Raw genomic sequence first — 20,221 nt, forward strand, 5'->3', positions numbered from 1 at the left:
TTTACACGGAGTATTAATGTAATATATATAATATAATAAATTTAATATATTCGTAATACCAACCGGCTAAAATTTAACTAATGCGTGAACCGAAAACTAAACATTGCACAAAAACATCCCAAAATATGAATATGACATAGCTTTGTTAAACTTTGTATTTAATTCCATTTTTCAATTATAACAGAATATGTAAAATTATATGATTGAAATACGAATCTCTCGTCGATAAAAATAACTCTAGAGAATTTTCGGAAAATAGAATGTAAAATGGAAAATTATGGTAAATCATACGCTTCGGAAAGTATCACGATGCTGCGAAAAGAAAAGATTGAAATAATGTAGACGTTGATGCGAAAATGCGAAAATCCCGTCATCGACGGTCCCACGCCCAATAATTGATTGCTTTTCGTTCGAAGCTCTATAAAAAGGAAAAAAATAAATCCACAGGTCGGGGATCAGACACGTAATGGAAAGCTCTAGTTGGTAGGAAGATTCACGCAGCGGCGACGAGGATAATTAATCGCCGCTGCAAATGCGATCCGCCGGTACGGCACGGTTTATTGTCCGCCTCGTGAATTACTCGTGGTTAGAGAGCGGGTATAGTGCGGCCGTCCGACAATAAACAGTATTAATAAATCTATCATGTCATCGATTAACGAATCCTTTTCATTGGCTAAATTAAAATTGCAAAGTCATTGTTGCTATTCACTTAATTTCGCGCAAGCTTTATGCCGATAAAATTCCAGTGCAAAAGTTTCATCAAACTTTTATTTCAAAAATTTATTTCATGATAAAAATTTCGCAGTAAAAAGGATAATAAAAATAACATTTGGGAAACAATTATTTTCTTATCCTTAAAACTTTTTATGGACTCTTTATATAAAATTATTGAATGCGCGCGGTGTGTTATTGACTTGTAAAAGTATCCCAACTTATTATTGTCGAACTTTCTCACTAAAATCAAACCGGAAATGGATATGTGCGCACGCGGGTGTTTATTGCACAAAGCACAATTTCGAGCTGCTAGTGTTACAACGTGTTACGTCAACGTCGCGAAATCAAACGCCACGTCCAGCACATACGTTCACACTTTGACAGAATGTGTAATACAGGAATGAATGCAGCATTGTTACAGTTCATCGTTTCGCAAATAAATCCAGAGAAAACTACACGAATATGTTACGCACACTGTCGTCCTAACTAATTCTGACCAAATCCTAATTGAGCGTTAACTTTTCAAACAAAAAATAAATTAATACAATATTTATTACATACGATTTTGCACATACTTGTGTCAAGAAACAATTATCAATCAACACTAATTAAAGCTCCGAAATGTCAACCGCGCTCGGAACCCTTTTTCATCAATATACGTTTCAATGTAGCTTTATCTTCTACAAAATTTTACGAGCAAACCTCTCCGCTCAAGGATATTCCGAAAAACACTTTTGCACGCAATAAACGTCATTCGGAACATTCGCGCGGCCGTCGAAAGAACGAAACGACAAGCTCTTCCAATACAGAACGATCAATTTGGCACTGCAGCACTGCGGATGGTTTTTGATTTCGCTCGACAGGCCGACCGTTATTCCCGCCACCGGCCAGATTATTTAAGCGTCCGTAAAAATTCCTGCGAATGAAAGAGAAACGACGGCTCACTGCGCGAATTTCGCCAGTTCCGATTCCGAAGCGGTAATACTTTTACCAGGCGTTGAATCGATATTAAAACCTTGTAAAGCACATTTGCATTTGTCAACCGCAGTCGCGTAATATATATCCACCTCGGGTAAAGCGTACTATATGTTTGTAATTAGAGTTAATAATTGGGTATCATTAAGCAACTAGAAGTACGAAATGATGATAGATTCCAAAAACAGAAACTGTAACTGTAGATTTGCGAGCACTGTGTAATTAACCGAGCTTTTAATCAACGGATCGAAATAACTGTGAGATTATTTTCGACTGCGAATATCGTCCCGATGGGCATGCGGCAAATGGAATTCTATTTTTCATTTCAATATAAATTACCGAACATCGCTTCCGACCTTTCATTCCTCCATTAAGAGGCCAACTATATCGATTAAGGTGACCGAGGAAACTTTTAATTGCCAAGTGTGCTACCGCACAACAGAAGCGTTTGTCCTTTCTACATTCCCGTTCTACAGATTCGCCAAGTTCGCTTCGAACACGGTGACTCGATGCAGCACGATAGCAAGAGTCCGCCTTACTCGCTAGCCAGCAAGTCCGAGACTTCTCTCATTAACGGCGAGTTCTTCTATCGCGCAGAGAAACGCCGGTTAACATCGTGGGTCTGGTGACGCGCGCCAGCCGCCGACGTTATTTGTGACCGAGGCAGAAGCTCCGGGGCTTTATTTCCACTGTCGTGCAGTTTCGAAATGGCACGAGCCGGCAACGACACCGGAAGGTCCCGCGGCCCGTTGAATTACGAGCGAGCCCTCGGTACTCGAGTACCGGCTGGGAGAACACGGCTGCTTTTCTTTTTGCCCGTCTTCCGACGCGGCGCGGGAGGAGGGAGGGGAGATGAGTGCTTCTCTCGGGGAAAGTTGCCCGTTGCATTTCGAACGTAAGAACACAGTTAAACCGCATTCCGACGGCGCCAGCACCTCGACGGTGATGTGCAGAAAAAGGACGTCGGGCGAAAACTGGAAAAGCGGGGGCCCGCGGTTAAGCGCCGGGAGATCACGTCAAGAAGACGGACGTCTTTCGAAAGTATCTCACTGGTATTCGCACATTGCTTTTCACAATAGCGTTTATTTGAAATAAAAATTTATGGCGAAATATATTCAGCGTATCAACTGTCGCGTACAGTCATTTTTTACAAACAGTGAACTTGTGACGTTTCGTAAACAACTTTTTCGAAACTTATCGAACTGTTTAATTGGTCTTTCAAGAAACATTTTTTTTTTTTTTAGGGAGAAATTTATGTGCAAGTGTCGTGAAGCGTCTGTGAATGAGATAACCTGAAATCATAATGACTGCGCCGAAATACAACGAGGGATCCCCTTTGTCAATGCCCGGCGGTAATATTTCCTTCCGGCTGCAAACGATTTTTCTTCGACATTACCCATATTACTTCGAGTCTCGCGTAAACGAGTGCTTTTCTTCTCGACGGGTGTTTCCGCGCGGGGGTTGTAGACATTGCAGCCACGAATGAAGGGGCAAGAAGAAAAGGCCGATGTGGGAACTCACCAGCTCGACGACCTATTTTTTTCCTCTTTTTTTTTCGATTCCACCGAACCACTTTCGTCGGGACGAAAATCGCATGAGATAAAGTGTGGAACGTCGTAAAAAATGTATACGCATTTCAAACGTGAATTTAATTAAAACGCGCGCGCGTCGATATGCGCATGCATTTCGATCAAATACATATTTACGACAGGCATCAATGAAAGTGGTATCAATATTTATAGAAAAATATATTAAAAATATGTCAAAAATATGCAAAAGTAAACTTATCCATTATTCATTCAGCTTAGCTGTAATTTTTATTTAATATCTGTTTGATGCATTCAATTCGATATTATTAATAGTTTTAACGTTAAAGCTTAGTATATAAATTATTTTCACTTGCCAAAAGCTGCTATCGAAGAATCGAAAGCTTCATTAAAATGTACATCACTATGTATACATTTTTATCAATATTCCACCCTCATCTATTCCAACTCGCATCTCAAACTTTTATGCATTTCCATGCTTATGCGTCTCGTTTGCAGCCGGTATGTTATTAATTTTGGAGACGTTCGGCACGGTTCGAAACACGTTCCATCTGATTTATGAGGGAATTGCGACACTCGCGCAGTCGTCGCGTCGTTCACACACCACCGAGAAAATATGGAATCGTAAACGCCGCGTCCGCGAGGAGCGATTAAACATCCGATTTTCTTTCGCAATCTTGCCGGTGTAAAAACGTCACTTTTCATGAATATTGAAATCTTATTTCTGCGAGAGTCACAATTCTCGCGAAGCGCAATATAGCGAGTGCTTGATGTTGAGATAAAGTTCACGAGCGTCTACGAATTTATAGTTACGAATGAAGTGAACCTGTTACAAGAAAAATTATGCCCGAAATACTGCGCGCGCCGTATGCGAAAAAAGTCAATTCGCCGCGCAAACAATCGCGAACGACTCGGCTGGATAAAACACACGCTATAAATTCCGCCGGGATATGGTTCTCGTAAGCGATTAAGAAATTTATTATCCTCGATTTAAATTTCAGCTCCCGCGAAGTAACGAGCGACATCCGAGTTTCTAATCGAACCAATTGGTCGAACGAGATCGCGACGCTCCCGCTACGCAATCTATTCTTTCGAAAGAGTGGAAATAATTCATTTAACAAGAACGATAGGGAAAAAATACGCCAGCCACGCCTCGACGCTCTCCTTTAAGGCTGTATTTCAATTCCCGCAATATCGGCTCAACTTTATGCGAAGGATATCGTGAAAAAAAGATCGGATATAGGCGGAGAGGCTGCCGTGCGAGTCGTAAATCTCGTGGAAATATGGTTTGCGCGACCGTTTAAGCAAGTACTTGCGTTTGAAAGTTTCCTCGTGCTTCGCGGCGTAAAGGCAAATCTGCGATATTCGCGAGAGATCTCGCAGCCGTTCTGAACAGCCATCGTCTTCAGAACGGATGAAAGGCGAATAGAAGAACGCGGTGGTATCCGTCAAACGGAGCCTCCTTGCGAGAAGCTTCCTCACGTAGCTCTCTCAACGGAATCGACGACGCGGATGAATTTAACGCGACGTAATTGCGGTGGAAATATTCGACACGATGGCGGTGATTTATCCTGTATTTCGCGGGTGGAAACTTGCCAAGCGGGAAGAGGTAAACCGCATCGACGTCGGGCGAGAATAACGTATCCTTCCGTCCCGAAGGATTCGTCCGACGGCATCGCTCGCCGCGTCGAGCAGCTCGACGTGGCTTTAATTTGTCTCGTTAAGTGCATGAATATGCACGGAGCGCTTGCTCGTAATTAAGGGTTTCTTGATGAATCGCGAGTCGATCTCGTCTTAGCGACAACCGGATTAGACGTCACGTCTCGTTCGCGATCTTTCAAACTGTTATTCGAGAAATACGTATGTTTCGGAGCAAAAGATTAACCCGCTTACAAGTGAAAACAATTCCACGTTCTTTGTCCCTTTGCGCGCATTACCGTAAATTACGGATAACGGATTGTTTTTTTTTTCTTCTTACTCATTCTCATTGTTGGAGCGCGCGTGCAATAAACGCCCACGCTAATGCAAACTTGCCGGGACGCAAAATGCAGCCGCGTTTTTCGGTGGCGAGCAGCCACGACGATCGCTTTTTCCCCTCGCCGCGAGCAGTCGGCATCGCGGCTGTGTACTGACCCTTAATAGCGCCCGCGAGAGACGTATGGTAGAAGTTATAATTGGGTCATATGCCGCATACGTTAGCCGGTTTGTCAAGCCTGTAAAACCGCGACCTACGATCTCGTTTGCCCGCCGCTTTACCACCGCATTTCTAAGCCGCCCTGCATGAGTGTCGAATTTTGTTTTTTTATATTTCGAGCTACATTATACGACAAAACAGCTACATAATAATATTGCTACATTAATCCTGAAATATTATGCAATATTTATAAATAAATAATCGTGTTGCCATAATATTTTATATTGATATAGAGCAAAATATTTGAAAAATATATGTTTGCGTTGTTACATCGCGCGTAGAAATAAGAGAACTGACGTTTCAGCAGGCAAGCAAAATCAGAAAACAAATAACGACGAAAAACAAAGAAATGTTAGATGCTTCAGATCCCCTGCGATAATCTCGCTGGAGAGAAACAAAGTTCTGATTCGCGCGAAACTTATCGCTATCGTTTTACGATATTGCGGAGTTATGCGGAGTTGTCTTTCGTACTAAAAGCGTAATCAAAAGTCACCACTTTTATGATGCACCTCGGAATCTTCTTCCGCCTCTTACAGCTCACCGAATGTCGCCCGTTCGCTATCACGCCGCCCACGATGAAATCTAGAAGTTTGCACACTTTGGCGTCTCTATCCTCATCTCTTCTCATACCATCTTTTTATTGCTAATTTCTATTCATGAAATACATCCCCGCCGCCATTGCTGCAGGAGCGAATAATGAGAGGGAGAGAGCGGCTTTTTTCCCCCCCTCATCGTACTCGTTACGCTTTTTCGACGTGCGATGTTTACAAACAAGCAACGACGCCTTTATTTTCATTATACGATCTTATAACGCCGACTTATAAATCACGAAATCTCGCTTCCAAAGTATTCTTCCCCTCCCACGACCTTTCGAGACGTGTATTATTTTATTAACTTCCGGTAACTGTTTGTGCGACCGTCGCCGAGTCCCGTGAGCCCGCCGGCAAAACGACGTAATTCACCAAATTAAACGCAGGACTTCTCGCCGGATAATGGATATTATACACCGGCGAGCACCGTATTCTACGTTTCTTTCCCCGCTCTCTCTCTCGCTCTCACGGAACCACCTACATTTCTGCCTGCTCGCTAGGCGAAGTTAATTAACGAGCGAAAAGCGGTTCCGCGAGTACAGCACGCCAGCTAGAAATATTCCAGTCGGCCAAATTCGGCGTCACTACTTTGAGAAACAATCCGCAATTAGGACAATAATTATAACTGCCGGCAGACGATGGGAAAATTAGGACGTTTTAATCGAGAAACCCGATGAGAAACAAACCGACGAAAATAACACTACAATTCGCGAGAAGTTACCGTTGCCGCGTCCAAGCAAACCGTTTACCAGCAACCGCAATGAATTTCAACTAGAACACGCTACACGAATACGAGCGACTTGTAAAAATTCTACAGTCGAAAATATTCGCGACAATGAATATTTTCCACGAGACGGAACAACCTTCGGGAATTCTACGAGCAGAAAGTACGCGATAATCGATAATAAACACGCGAGTCTCTTTAAGGCGAGAGCTATTGAATGCGGACAAACAGGGCGTCCACGAGCGGACAACGATTTTCAATAATGTAACGCTTGCAATTCGCGCCGAGCGCGAAATATCGGTGCGCGTCGCGTTCGTAATCCGTTTAGTCGTCCGGAAAATTACTCGAACGGAAACTAATTAAAGATAGTTATCGGCCGGTCGGCGCGTCGCGCAATGAGTGCAACGTCGTGTACGAGATTTGTTAATCGAGAATTAATCTCACCGAACGGAGGGGGGGGGGAGAGGGGGCCCGCGCGGGCGACGACGATAAGGGCGGGCCGGCGGAAGTGCCATCGCTGTGTTAAATTCGAACAGGGTTAATCCGGATTAAACTCCGGCCTCCCTCTGCTACCAATAAAACCAGAAAGGGCAAACACGCTCCGGGATATCTCGGACAGGTGCATCTAAGAATGTCGGGCGTCCCACACGTGGATTACAAAGCTACCGCAAGATAATAGGACTACGTGCTGCATGTGTTTGAGACAAAACCCTCGTCGTTTCGCAACACAGTTCATTCAATGAACCCAACTTTGTTTGGCGAATGTTCAGAATTAGATAAACATCGTCAACTTTGACTTTCGCATTTGTCGTTCAAATTTTTGCAGAAAGTTCTACTTAGTTGCAAATAACTTGTAGAAACTTGCGGTATATTTGGAAAATATAATTTTAGTCGAGTTTTTCTAAAACTTTTTTTATAAAATAATCAATCTCGGTTCACAAAAATCAACAAATTAGGTAAAAGGGAGCGTCAAGAGCCAACGCAGAATTTTAGTTGGTTATTTATAATCTTCTTTATTCGGTATTTTTCGTATACGTTTCGGTCAAAAGGTCGATGGTCGAAAAGTCGATCGAAACGTATACGAAGAATACAGAATAAAGAAGATTATAAATAAGCAACTAAAATCCTGCGTTGGCTTTTGATCCTCCTTTTACCTAATTTGTTAATTTTTCTAAAACATTTTTTAAAATTTACGTGCGATGCATTCCAATAAAAATTAAAAGGTGTGAATATATAGATGAAAAAATTCTAACAAATGTCCAGTCTCATCTTTTACCGAATACGGTAACTCTAGCTGCGACCAGCTTATAGTGATACTTTCATATCACGCTATTAAGTATTATCCCTCTTTGGCGAACAATTACAAGATCGTGTCTCTCCTCCTTTGTAAATATCCGCGGCTAAGTTACATGTCCGATTCGTCGAGAGACAGAGGATGCAGGTCGCAAACAACAGTGATCGCGCGCAGTACGTCACCGACGAAATCCGACCTGACCTGATCCGAACCGGGACACGAGAGGTCCATTATCGTCAAAAGGACAAAGGGATCGGGAAAAGACAAACAACGGGAGTAGATCAAGCGTCTCAAAATGTCGCCGACACTTTCTCAACGCGGACACGCGCGGTCTTTATAGAGCCCGTGTTTTTGCCCGTGTAATTAAACGCCCGGACATGGCGGACAATAGCGGAGACGACAAAGGCGAAAGCATCTCCCCGAAAGATGATTTGTCCGCTGAGTGGCACAATGGATGCTACGTGTTAGACATTTACTTATTACAGACTGATGGATGTTCTTCGTCGTGAGATGCGAGAACACTTTCCACGAGACTTATCAAAATTTGCGCAAATTACGCCGTTAACGAGAATTCATAGCGCGATATCAATCTTGTGAATTACACGATATACTTGTGACTGCCTTCTAATTCGCACGGTTTAGTCGGAATCAGATCGCAGATCGCAACGACATGGTCGAGATATTTTTGCACGGCGTAAATTGTGTGATCGCGCGATTGCACTTATCTCGTGCGAAAAAAAATTACTTCTTCCTCTTCAGGCTCGAAGGAAGAAGAGACGATGGATACACTTACCTTTAAGAGCCGCCGTGAGAGCACGTAACCTTCCCACCACCGCAGCGAGCTGTGTCTTGTGCTTTATGGAGTCGGCGTCGGTTTGCTCGCTGAGCGCGCGTTCCACCGTCCTTTGCGTTTCCTGCTCTTTGACCGAAAGTGCCTCACGAAGATGATCGGCGTGGATCTCCGACTGCAATTTCAGCTGCCGCCGCATTTCGTCGTCGAACTTCTTCTGCTCCGTAAGCAGCTGAAACACGAAACGCGACCCATGTCGCTCGTAAATTCGAACTGCAGATAATATATCTTGTGCTCGTTCGTTTTATGCTTTTTTTATAAGAAATAAATAATTAAAGAAAGAAAAATAGAAATAAAACATGCTGTTTTATTGTCTCTTTTAATACACATGTTCACGTGAATTTTATATAAACTTTGTCTTTATTAAATATAAATATGAATTTATAACATTATAACGAATATAAATTTCTAACGTCGTTTTTTAATTTTTTTCCAGAAAATAAATGTCACATGAAAAATAAGCTAAAGTTTCAAAAGACAAAACAAGATAATATAATTTACAACGTAAGATGAATGAATGTCTCTCGACAATTTGGTCGTATTATTACAAAATACCGAAACGCGTAAAATTTCCAACCCTTGTGAAATGACAAAAAACATACATCTTCATCTCCACCACTTGAATCTTTTAAAAATAGACCGTCGAAGGTGAACTTGAGACCGACCTTATTTTCATAACATACCTTACAAAAAAAATATACAAAAAATACTTTAAATTAAAACAAAATTTTTACTGAAAAAATCTCGAATTTTAACGAAAATTTGCCATCTTTCTAGCCAGTCTTGTCAGCAATTTGTAAATATATTTTGATGACTAAACTTCGTATAAAAAAATTAAGTTCCTGAAAAGCTCGCGCCTCCTGTATTCTTGCAGCAAATACCCTCGAAGTAATAATGCTGTTCAAGGTGCCAGGCCTCGAGGCATTAGCCTAATGAGACTTTGATGAATTATCCGCACTTAAGGCATCAGCAGGACCGCCCTCATTGGGCAGCGACCCAAGCCCCGAAAGTCTGTCCCGCACCCTCTGTTCCCTGTTTCGATCTCGTAGTGCTTGCAAGTACCATTTTACCCCCTGACCGATGTCGTGTTTCGTGTGGGCAACGTCTACGGATACATGTTTCTGGAGCGATTCGCGGACACTGCACGGCTCACCGTCGCCTGGAATTCTGTGTACCGAAAGCCCGTGTCAATAATTAACGCCCGGCTGACCCGACAACCCAGACCGTTTGAGTCAAGGGTGCAATAGGGATCTCCGTCGTCACGGAACGCGAGCCTTCTCGATTGTGATCTCTAGATCTATCGACGAGAATAGCAAATAAACCGCTCAAATTTTGGAGATAGTTAATGTCGGTTATATCGATAATATATGAAGACGCGGTTGTTTTCATGTAGCGCGAAATAAGCTGGAATCAAGAACGAATGGAAATAAGTTGCAATCTTAAAGTAGCCACGTTTTTCATACTGCGACAGTTTCGACGTGACAAGAAACCGTCGCGTCTTTTTCTTGATAACGAGCTACATTTTTTACATTTTTCAATTAAATTTTCTTCTTTTGCTTCCATTTCTCGAAAAAGTAGTTAATGATTATATGATCCTTCAAATAATATGTAAAACTCAATTAATCTTATTTCGTCAAAAAAACATTTGCAATTTACAGTATTTTGTAATTCCAATTTTACTTCATTTATTTTTCCACGAAAATTTTCTGAAAGCGACGTGAAATCAAAATTTTATATGCGATAAAATAACATAAAGACAAATAACAAGAGGCAAGATTTTGTTTCATCTGTTTAAACTGTTTCCAGCACATTGTTCTATAACGCATTTTGGAAAATCTAAAGTACTTCACTAACAGCCGCAATTGCGCCAAATCGGATTAATTAAGTGTAGTGGAAGAAAAACGCAAGCCGCTTATATTCACGAAATTAAAAATCGTTTCGCTTACAACAATAGCACGACGAATGTTTTTCTCACAGTTATCCATCCCATGTCTCTCCGTGCATATTTATCTCTCTCTCTCTCTCTCTCTCCCGCTTGCCCGCTCTCGAACGCTGACGATAACGAATTCTACTCGATTCTTGCGTTTATCTCGCGCGAAGACGGATTCGGTGAACGAAATCGTAGCAGTTTTTCTCAGCGTGCAACTAATTTAATGACAACGATTTGTACGGCAATCTACCTAGGGATCGCGACTGATGTGGCGAACCCCTTCAAAAGAAAAGAAAATGGATTTGATGCTATTAACTCGCGCGATTCGCGTCCCGCCGACTTCGCCGATAGAGCGAAAGTTTGCGATGGAAAAACTTTAAGCTTTTTCTAAATGTCGCGGACAGGACATTCGCGAAATTCGTGTTCAACCGCGATAATTGAGCAAAACGGCTGGAAAAGCCAGCTACGCTCTTTCTTTCCTTGCTTAACGAGATCGATTTCTTTTGTACCGAAAAATAAAATGATTGTAATAAAGAATTTTCAGAATTTATATACATTGTAAATTCTATCGCACTTTTAAAGTAAAGTAAAAAGACTTCACATATTCATATTTTTTTTCTTGAGATCCTTAAGAATTCTTGCGAGACTGAAGTGAATTTTCATCCTCGTCGTATCTTCATTCTATATGTGACAGGTAATACATGCGAGAAGGGAGCTTTAAAGTTTACGATTATTAGATCGCGCATATTCCCAAGTTGTGAAATAAACTAAACTTTATGACAATGATTCTGTCAACTTTCTCGACGTTTTCGATGAAAATATTTTTCCTAGTTTTAGCATGCACATTGCAATCAATTGTTTTTCTCGCTCGACTCGTCCCTGAAGCAAAATGTCAAGGTACCGATAGTTTTGAAGTTGTAATAGTTTTCCAATCGAAAATCAATAGTTTCTTGTTAGAAATAAGGGGCTTTTCATTAAACTTCTCAGATGTAATTAAACGAGCAAGAATAATCTTATTGTTCATATTCAATTGAACTCTACTTCTTCAGAAGAATTTCAATTCATGATTTAATTATCATGATATGCAATGATGGATTAAAAAGTTTCCACAAATCATATCCTACCGCGAAATTTTCTTCAACTAAAAATCATCCAAAAAATTGTCATTAAATAAAATCGGAGATTTCTATTCATTTTCTATTCGGAGCACTCAATAGTCCTATTAAAAATTCATAAAAAAAATTCGAACGGCGACATCGTCTTCAAATTATTCCAGAATCTCGGTGAAGAACGCGAAAGCTACGTATCTGCGATTCATGACAATAAAGTGCTTGTGGAAGAAATCGATTGTCGAATCGGGAAGGAAAGCCCGTAGGGTTTTGCGAGAAGAGTGCTGTGTGCGGCACGTACAATTATGTTGACGTTAATACGGGAATTTCTCGATTTACAAGAAGCCCATAGAAAAGATCTCGCTTAACGCCTCTTCCTTTTTCATGCGGCTGGTTAGTCGAGCTGCACGTCGTGTAATATTTTTCCCACCGGCGGATGCCTCCATCGTAAAAGCAAATATACGATCGGCGCCACATCGAACACGTGCGCTAAGGATCGTTCAAGGATCCCGAAGAACGCGTGCGCCACTTCGAAGAGTGCAACTAAACGACTTCCAAGGATTATAAACGAGCGTGAACATTGCGCATTTATGAAAGATAAACGAGAATATTAAAAGCGTATAGAGTATTACAATTCAAAGGAATGTTATTAAAGTGGCATTTTTTTTATAGCGGAATACATTTTTTAAGAATGAAAGCGCGCAAGCTCTGTGGAAAAAAATAAGAGATGTTCGTAAACTTTTATTAATTACTATAGAGTTCGTTAACTCCTGTGAAAGCGTGCTTTGTGAAATTATCGACGATATTTTAACGAGTATCGCGCGCGCGCGGCGATGTGCTTTAAAAATTATACAGAAAATGGACGAGTTTCAGCACTCTCTTTTTGTTTCTGCACGGTGGAAGGTAAGCTTCATTCGCGTGCGGGAGGGGCAAAACAAATCGCGGCAAAAAGTTTCATCAATAATTCACGTCCGTCTCGGTAAATAACTTTCAGGTGTACCGCTATAAAGATATCCTCGTGGCCGGGCCACGGCTGAAATCCCAAACGGCGGTGGCAGATAAGGAACTTTGAATTTTTCAAGCTTTCTACGATCTTGGGACGACGTATACTTACTATTCTTACGGCTTTCGCACGGTTTCGCAGTGAACTTTATTTATACGCTACGAGTGTAGCAATAGAACATTCGATGAGAAGCTAACAATAGTGTCTAATGCAATATGTTTACAATGTATTTCCCGCAGGAGTAGTAATTTTTATCCTGATCGTGTTAATAGTTGTGATTTAATGCGATTTATTAATTTGATCAGCTGATATTAAGCAGAGCTTGACGGTTTGATAAAAGAGAACTCTTTCCTAAAGAAAATCAACTATTTTCTGTACAGTGCTTTCTACTTAATATATTTCCCAACACAATTGTTAGTGTATCTTTCGGTATAGAAAAAAGTAGTTAACTTCTATGACTTGCACGGAAAAAGAGCTGACCCATTCTTTTCGCAATGACCGTTTCTTCTCACAGATGATTTACAGCGCGACCCTGTCTCCACTTTTCGCGAGCGAAAACATACGAAGTCACTCGAGTTGACGACGACAACGCGACGTGTTGTTTTTCCAAAGACGAAACTACGTTAATTAAATGACACAAAAGAAGATCCGTGACGAGGAGCAGCGCGAATGCATCGTAAAGTTCGCGATCCGTCGAGCACTCACACGACACACACAGCAATGTGACATACTTTTGTCGCATTTGTCCCCGACATTTCGCATCGACTGTCGCGGAACGAACGGTCGTTTGTTGGCGGCAACTTATGAACGAATTATACAATAATTACCATTAATTAATTCCATGCTCATATATGTAATTTAATGGTTGACGGGGATGATATCGGCTCGGCGATGCATTAACGGTAAAATATTCGGCCGGACATTAACGAGCGATACCGGAAGCTCGTAGACAAATAGCAATTAGAGAACACCGTTGTTCCTGTCCCGAAACGAGAACAAAAGGTCGTACGCGCCGCTAGCCGGATCGATCCGACAAGATTTATATCCGGTAACGCGCGGCGACTGTAAGAGAGAGAGACGGGAATATATAAAGAAGGGGTCCCGGAAAAGAGCTGTCAGACAACTATGAGGACAGTAAGTCATAATGGTTCCTCGGCGGATACCTCGCGGTGACATACGGTAGCTATGGCGAACGTCGCCTCAGCTTTAAGGGAATAATATCGTCCGTCGCTGTCGAAATATTGGCGTCCGGCCAAATGGAAATAAATAAAAGGGGTTGCTGCTTGGACTATCCTCCGATGCAGCGGATGCATCCGGATGCATCACGTACACGACATTACATACCGCAGCGAGCTAATTTAAATTCGTCACATACAAGACAAATATGACGCACTTATGCCTTATGCGATTTGAATATGATTTATGTTCGCAAAAGTCGATTTCGTCTCATTTCATTCGCAACGCTCGCGCAAATATTGAAGGTAAGAAGATGCTAGATGAAGGATTATTGAAGCTGAAAAAATAATTTCGCGTTACCAGCAGAATTTCATAAAATGTACTTATTGCTTTATGGGACAAGGCCCGAATATCATTTTATGCGCGACTCATTCAGCTCTGAGAGGTCTTGAAAAGCACTGAAACGCGATGTAAGCGGCTATGACTCAAGTAACCCGTTGTTACTTTCTTTTTCCGCTATTTCTCCAACGCTTTTAATGAAGGTCCGCTTTATCACCGCGATCTCTCTATTCTTTTACCTCACAAGTTGAGCACCTCCGTCCCGCTTTTAACTGTCCCTCCGTCATTTTTCCCTTTCGCCGCGAAATACATTTTCCCCGGGAATCTCAGAAATTTTCCACTCTTCATGCAGTTTTGCCATTGTGGTACGAACAATTTGATAATGAAAAAGATCTTACGCTATCTCCCTTTAATTCGTTACATCCGCGCCACAATGACAGAGCTGGATTTCAATGTATTCATACGCTACGGTGCAAACTCATATGAACACTAAGACAACATTAATAATGGTGCTAAAGCTTACGTCCATCCGCATTCGCACACTAGAGGAAAAATAAAAAGAGATAGACGCACAAAAGCGCGCAGACCCCGCGTTTCGTGTGTAATTTGTATGGTACACATTGCGCTTTAAAGACATCTGTATCTTATCCGAGTAGGATTGCTTTTCTCATCGCGTATTTGTATACACATATTATAAACGAATTAGCACTTCTCTACGGCAGAATGCGTAAACAAAAAAGGCAAAAACGCAATTTCACAGAACAGGATAACGCGTCATATTACGTTTGCAAATTACAATAAATTTAAAATTGCGCGTATAATTTTTAAATTTAATATTTTTCTTGAAATAAAAAATTTATATTCGCAATTTGCATGTCAGAATATATGACAAAAATTTCCTACCTTTCTCGTGTGCTCATCTTCCAAAATAAGTTTCTCTTGATCAATTGCGAGACAGATCAGCGCGTCCAGCTTTTCTTGATTTGCGTCCTCACCTGCCGCCCTCAATGCTGTTTTCACTTTAGCTTCGCTGACTGTCTGTAATTAAAAAAATTTTCTTTTATAAAAATTTATTGGCGACAAAATATTTATCTCGTCGCGTCGCGTTAGTGCGAGAGCATTTTTGAGATATAAATTCAAGATTTGACATTTCCGTCGGATAAATAATGCTAACAACGCACCCTTAATTTCTCCAACTCTTTCTGCAGATAGTTGACTTTGTGATACATATGCAGTACGAATAAATCGAAGGCATCTTCAGTAACAGACAATTTCTTGTCGTGAATATTTATGCTGGGAAACAGAATTTGCAATTCTTCGTTAAAATTCTCCCGCGCTGTCTTAACCTGCTTCCAGTAGCGCTCGGCGATGCTGCCGCTCTGCAGCTCGTCGGTATATTTTTTCTTAGCATTATCCACATCATCCAAAATTTTCCTAACATTCCGTCTCGCGGCAGTTTTCATGTGAGCGGGTGCCTCAAGCACAGGTTCGTCAATTAAATTGTACATGCGTTTGAGTGAGTCTAATGCATCTTTTGCATTCTGTTCCGCTTGTTGCACCGTCTCTTTCCTTTTTTCCGTGGCTTCCTTCAACCTACAATTGCGACAAATACGATTATATAATCGATACAGAAATGAGCATGAAACGGTTATGTTATGTTATGTTATGTAAGCATAACGATGATCACCTTTGCCAAACAACTCCATTCGCTGTAGCCCCAACGCCCTCAATCACTTTGACGACATCTTTATTGTACTCTTGAAGCGCGCACACCGCCTTATGGTAAGCCGCGATAGCTTTAGCGGCAGTTTCGCCAGAATAAGTTTCTAACTCGACGAGGTTTTGCGGCGTCAACTCCTTGGATATATCTTTGGAAGGTGGCACTGGCTTTTCAACTACTATAAAAATATAAATTATTGGATTATTTTTCTTGTGAAGGAATTCCGTGCAAAATAATTTTGAAAAATACACAAACATACCAACATCTACTTTTTCGCCCTTCTCTTTACTAACACGAATTTCAGCATAATTCTGGTTAACAGGCGCTTCTTTCTTCTCAACCAATGGTTTAAAAGCTGACTTGGGCGCTACAGCACACACACGCAATTGTTATAGGTTAGTAGGAGCACATTTATAACTATGTACAATTTAAAAAGTGAGTGCTATATTAAGTTCTATGTACTGTATCTAATTCTAAAAAGTTAGAGAATAAAGTATGAGGAAAAAGTAAAACATAGACAGGGATTAAGGAAAAAGATAGGTATGGATAGGGGCTCACGTTTGTATTCCGTAAGATTTATGCAATCTATTGTTTTATGTATCTGACCTGATTCTGGTTTTGACGCCTCTTTTGTGAACATGCCCAGTATCCTGTATAAAATATATATATATATATATATATAACTTTCATAAAGTCATTAATTATTATTATTAATGTAGCATATAATTTATTTTCTTACGTTTGCTTCAATGTTTCGAAGAATGTAAGTATGAAGTCGAAATAATTGGAATCTTCCTGAAAGATAATCCGAATAGCTTTGTCTGTGCCAGGAATCCATCCTTCAAGAGTAGCTCGAACTTCCGGGTCATTTTTAGCATATGCTAATATTCCTACAGTACCTATCGTTATAGCTCCCACAGTTATCAACGTTCCTGATCCTCGACTTTTTTCACTGTTGTAAACATATATGTCAAATAATTTAATTAAAATGTAATGTATCAGTTTAAATAATATTAATTTATATAAATTACATTTTTCTCTCTCTCTTAACACAGTACACAGCCAAAATTTTATAGACATTTAACATGTATCAAACTGTAAACCAACAATAGTAACATGCATCAATTTACTAAATATTAAATGTTTTTAAATTTATATTCTGTGTACCTTCTTGGCGGTGCAGTTGAATACTTAGACCCAGTAAACCTGGATATAAGTCTGACATCCTTGCATAGCCTAAAAAAAATAGTATACAACAGTTATCTTAAAAAATAATAAAATAAAATGTATATAATTAGCGATTATTTAACGTGTAAAACTCTGTTGATTATAGCAGTAGTAAAAGTACGAATATAATACACATATGTCATTCATAAAATTATTATTATTTCGGAAAAACACATAATATCAAACATAACCTATCGCGCTCCAAATAACACACAAAATCTCATCGTCCATAAACAACATAAATAAATTTTGTCAACCGTATTACAAAGCTAATAAAATAAAAATACGATTCAACAAGAAATAACAACACTATTGACAAACAATGAGACCTGTCATCGTAAAAGTAAACTCTTTCCTGATGTCTCACCTTCCATCCGGCTCGTGTTTCACGCGCGCCCGCGTTTCGTAGTACCTGGCCGTGAAGTATAATCTAGAGCAGCCGTGTTTCTTGACCTGAAAGAGCAACGGTGACGGGTCAGAGATCTTCTGGAATTATGTAAGCTTACGAATTCTTGCCATCTTTGTCACACACAAGGCGTACGTGCCGAAACGTCGCCCGCGATTGAATGAACACTGGAGATTTTCGTGGATGACATCATCAACCTGATGTCCGATTCTTCGGTGTTTGTCATCGACTGTACAACATATAACAACGGCAGAGAAAGAAGCGTCAAAGCGAACATTACATAGCACTATCGCGAGGACGACGTGACAAGGTGCGACCGTCATCGCGGGCGACGTTAGTTTTTCGGCGATCTTTTGCATTTCCCGAGAATAAACTCGAACGATTGCACATCATTCGCAATCTCCTCGCTCGCTCTACGTACCCGATTTAGACCGTTGCACGGAAATTTTAATCCAATTCGGAACATCTTTCGGGTGGCCGGTCAGGCAGCCAGCGGGAAAAAGGGAACGACGGCACAAAACAGCTGGTCACCGACCAGAAGGAACTGCGCGAAAAGAAGAATGTTGCGTGTCGTAGGCGCAGCGCTGCGAGGTGGGTGTACGCGTGGTTTACGACCAATTCCGTGATCGGCGACCGTGTTACGAAGAATAGTCACGCGGTAACTTCACGCTGCGACATAATTCGTCGCGATTCCGCGATTTGTTGTGACGAGAGTAATAAAAACCACGACATATAGAGGTTATGTTCAATATATTACGACCGCCATGTTACGCAGCTAACAGAAGGAACGGCGCGGAATTCGGACTCGGGCGCGCATTTGAATGTGCATTTTTAACTTGAAGTTATTTCATATCGAATGGACATGGAGATACTTTGTTTAATTTTTTTTTATTGGAAATTTAAATTGTTCAATATTCTAATTGCATAGTTAAACACGTATCAAAAATTTTAATGATTAAATAGCATATGAAAAGATATATCTAAATACTATCTGTGTGCATTTTAAAATATATTTTGCAATACAAATTTTTTAAAATTTATCTTATATTACGAGCATATATATTATTATTGTTTCAGGAATTGCAGCAAGAGCAACAAATGCAGAAGTGACAACAGCCATTGTTTCAAAATGCTCTCCTACTTTGAATTATACACAATATAGAGGATTTGGAGCATTGTCTACTCTTGTTCAGAAATGGACAACTATTGGATCTACACAACATAGCACATTACTAAAGTAATGTAAAATATTACTGAAGTAATTTATGAATAATAATTCATAAAAATAATGCTTTTCTTTTAGTCATACAATAACAGAGAATCGTTTGGCTGAACCTATTAATGTACCAATTAGAACAATAACCAAGTTCAGCATGACAAAAGGAAAGCGACGAACTGTAAAGACAGTCCTACAACGTTTCTACAGATTAAATTGGTAATATTTCAGGGATATTAAATCATCATAATAATTTTAAGAAATACTGATTGAGAACAAATTCTTCTTGATGATTATAACATAATAGATAATCTCTAGATTTGAATTTAAAAAATGTTACAGGGGTATTTGGATTAGAACAAGGGCAGGTCGAAAAAAACACTTGTGGAAAAAATCATCTGCTAGAAAGAAGAGATTACGAGAGCATGTATTCTGTAATGCCACACAATCCACATTATTGGACAAAATGGTATCAAAGTACTGGCGTAGGCGACACTATTATGTCGATGACCCATATGAACCTTATCAGGAGCGCGAAGAATTTTTAATTACCCGCAGAAAACCATTACCTTAATTATGTTGCTTACGTTAATTATTAGACAATTATAAGTTTTGATTGAAAAAATATCAAAGATAATGCTATCTAAAAGTGAATCGTGTTCTTTTCTAGCCTCACATTTGTTAATCATATTTTATTGTATTATATCAATTGCATCTTTTAAGTGATACATAATTGCCCCTGTTTTTTTGAAAATTGTTAAGTAGTCTTTTGTAATTCTCATTACAATTGATATGCGTTTGACATAAAATTATGGCATCAAACGATACATATAATGCGTATTTTTCGCAGATATAAAAATTTTTATATTACCTCGATAATCAGTATTGCTTTTCAAAATGATAAGATAACACATTCTATATTGTGCGAAACGGAATGTTTATTTTACTCGGAAAGTAGTCATCTCCTTTAATCCGTCTAAAATATATCATATCGCATCGATCGCCAAGCACTTTAAAATGGAGATCGAGAAAAATCAGTTTTTATTAAGAGATCACGTGAGTAAGGGTATGTTCAGACAAGTTTACATAGTGCATAAGCATATGCATGAGAAAATGGATTGGTTCATGAGAAGATGCTTAAAAGAAGTGGACCAATCCAATTCCTTATGCATATGCTTAGGCGCCTATGCAAGGTTGTCTGGATATA

The 20,221-nt window shown here is 40.1% G+C and overlaps 2 protein-coding genes across 9 annotated transcripts in view; one reads left to right on the forward strand and one right to left on the reverse strand.

Moving 5' to 3' along the window:
- Window positions 1-18,358, reverse strand: part of Mitofilin (inner membrane mitochondrial protein mitofilin) — a 34,847-nt gene extending 16,489 nt beyond the window's left edge. For 4 of the 8 annotated variants that reach the window (XR_010889655.1, XM_067352900.1, XM_067352901.1 and 1 more), the window contains exons 1-10: window positions 18,220-18,358; window positions 17,760-17,845; window positions 17,333-17,401; window positions 16,905-17,117; window positions 16,724-16,815; window positions 16,425-16,532; window positions 16,133-16,343; window positions 15,627-16,038; window positions 15,349-15,483; window positions 8,832-9,060 (exon numbers count right to left, since the gene is read on the reverse strand). Coding sequence is in view for 3 of the 8 variants with exons in the window: in XM_067352900.1 (XP_067209001.1) it covers window positions 8,832-9,060; window positions 15,349-15,483; window positions 15,627-16,038; window positions 16,133-16,343; window positions 16,425-16,532; window positions 16,724-16,815; window positions 16,905-17,117; window positions 17,333-17,401; window positions 17,760-17,845; window positions 18,220-18,264 (1,600 nt within the window). In the remaining 5 variants the exon portion in view is untranslated. The remainder of the gene's footprint in view (window positions 1-8,831; window positions 9,061-15,348; window positions 15,484-15,626; window positions 16,039-16,132; window positions 16,344-16,424; window positions 16,533-16,723; window positions 16,816-16,904; window positions 17,118-17,332; window positions 17,402-17,759; window positions 17,846-18,219) is intronic. The other 4 variants (XR_010889657.1, XR_001100568.2, XR_010889656.1 and 1 more) reach the window with 4 other exon arrangements.
- Window positions 18,256-19,663, forward strand: mRpL35 (mitochondrial ribosomal protein L35). Its single transcript, XM_012365019.2, has 4 exons — window positions 18,256-18,389; window positions 18,876-19,035; window positions 19,102-19,233; window positions 19,357-19,663. The coding sequence occupies exons 1-4, from the start codon at window positions 18,359-18,361 to the stop codon at window positions 19,586-19,588; spliced, it is 555 nt and encodes a 184-aa protein (XP_012220442.1). The 5' UTR covers window positions 18,256-18,358; the 3' UTR covers window positions 19,589-19,663.
- The last annotated feature ends 558 nt before the right edge of the window (window positions 19,664-20,221 follow it).

This window comes from Linepithema humile, chromosome 4 (assembly GCF_040581485.1).
Source record: "Linepithema humile isolate Giens D197 chromosome 4, Lhum_UNIL_v1.0, whole genome shotgun sequence".
In the NCBI taxonomy this organism is placed as follows: domain Eukaryota; kingdom Metazoa; phylum Arthropoda; class Insecta; order Hymenoptera; family Formicidae; genus Linepithema; species Linepithema humile.

Bases quoted from the DNA above. Each gene is read 5' to 3' on its own strand.
- mRpL35 (XM_012365019.2), top strand. From the start codon at position 18,359: ATGTTGCGTGTCGTAGGCGCAGCGCTGCGAG. The intron at 18,390-18,875 runs GTGGGTGTACGC...TTATTGTTTCAG, and splicing joins CGTAGGCGCAGCGCTGCGAG to GAATTGCAGCAAGAGCAACA. The intron at 19,234-19,356 runs GTAATATTTCAG...AAAATGTTACAG, and splicing joins CGTTTCTACAGATTAAATTG to GGGTATTTGGATTAGAACAA.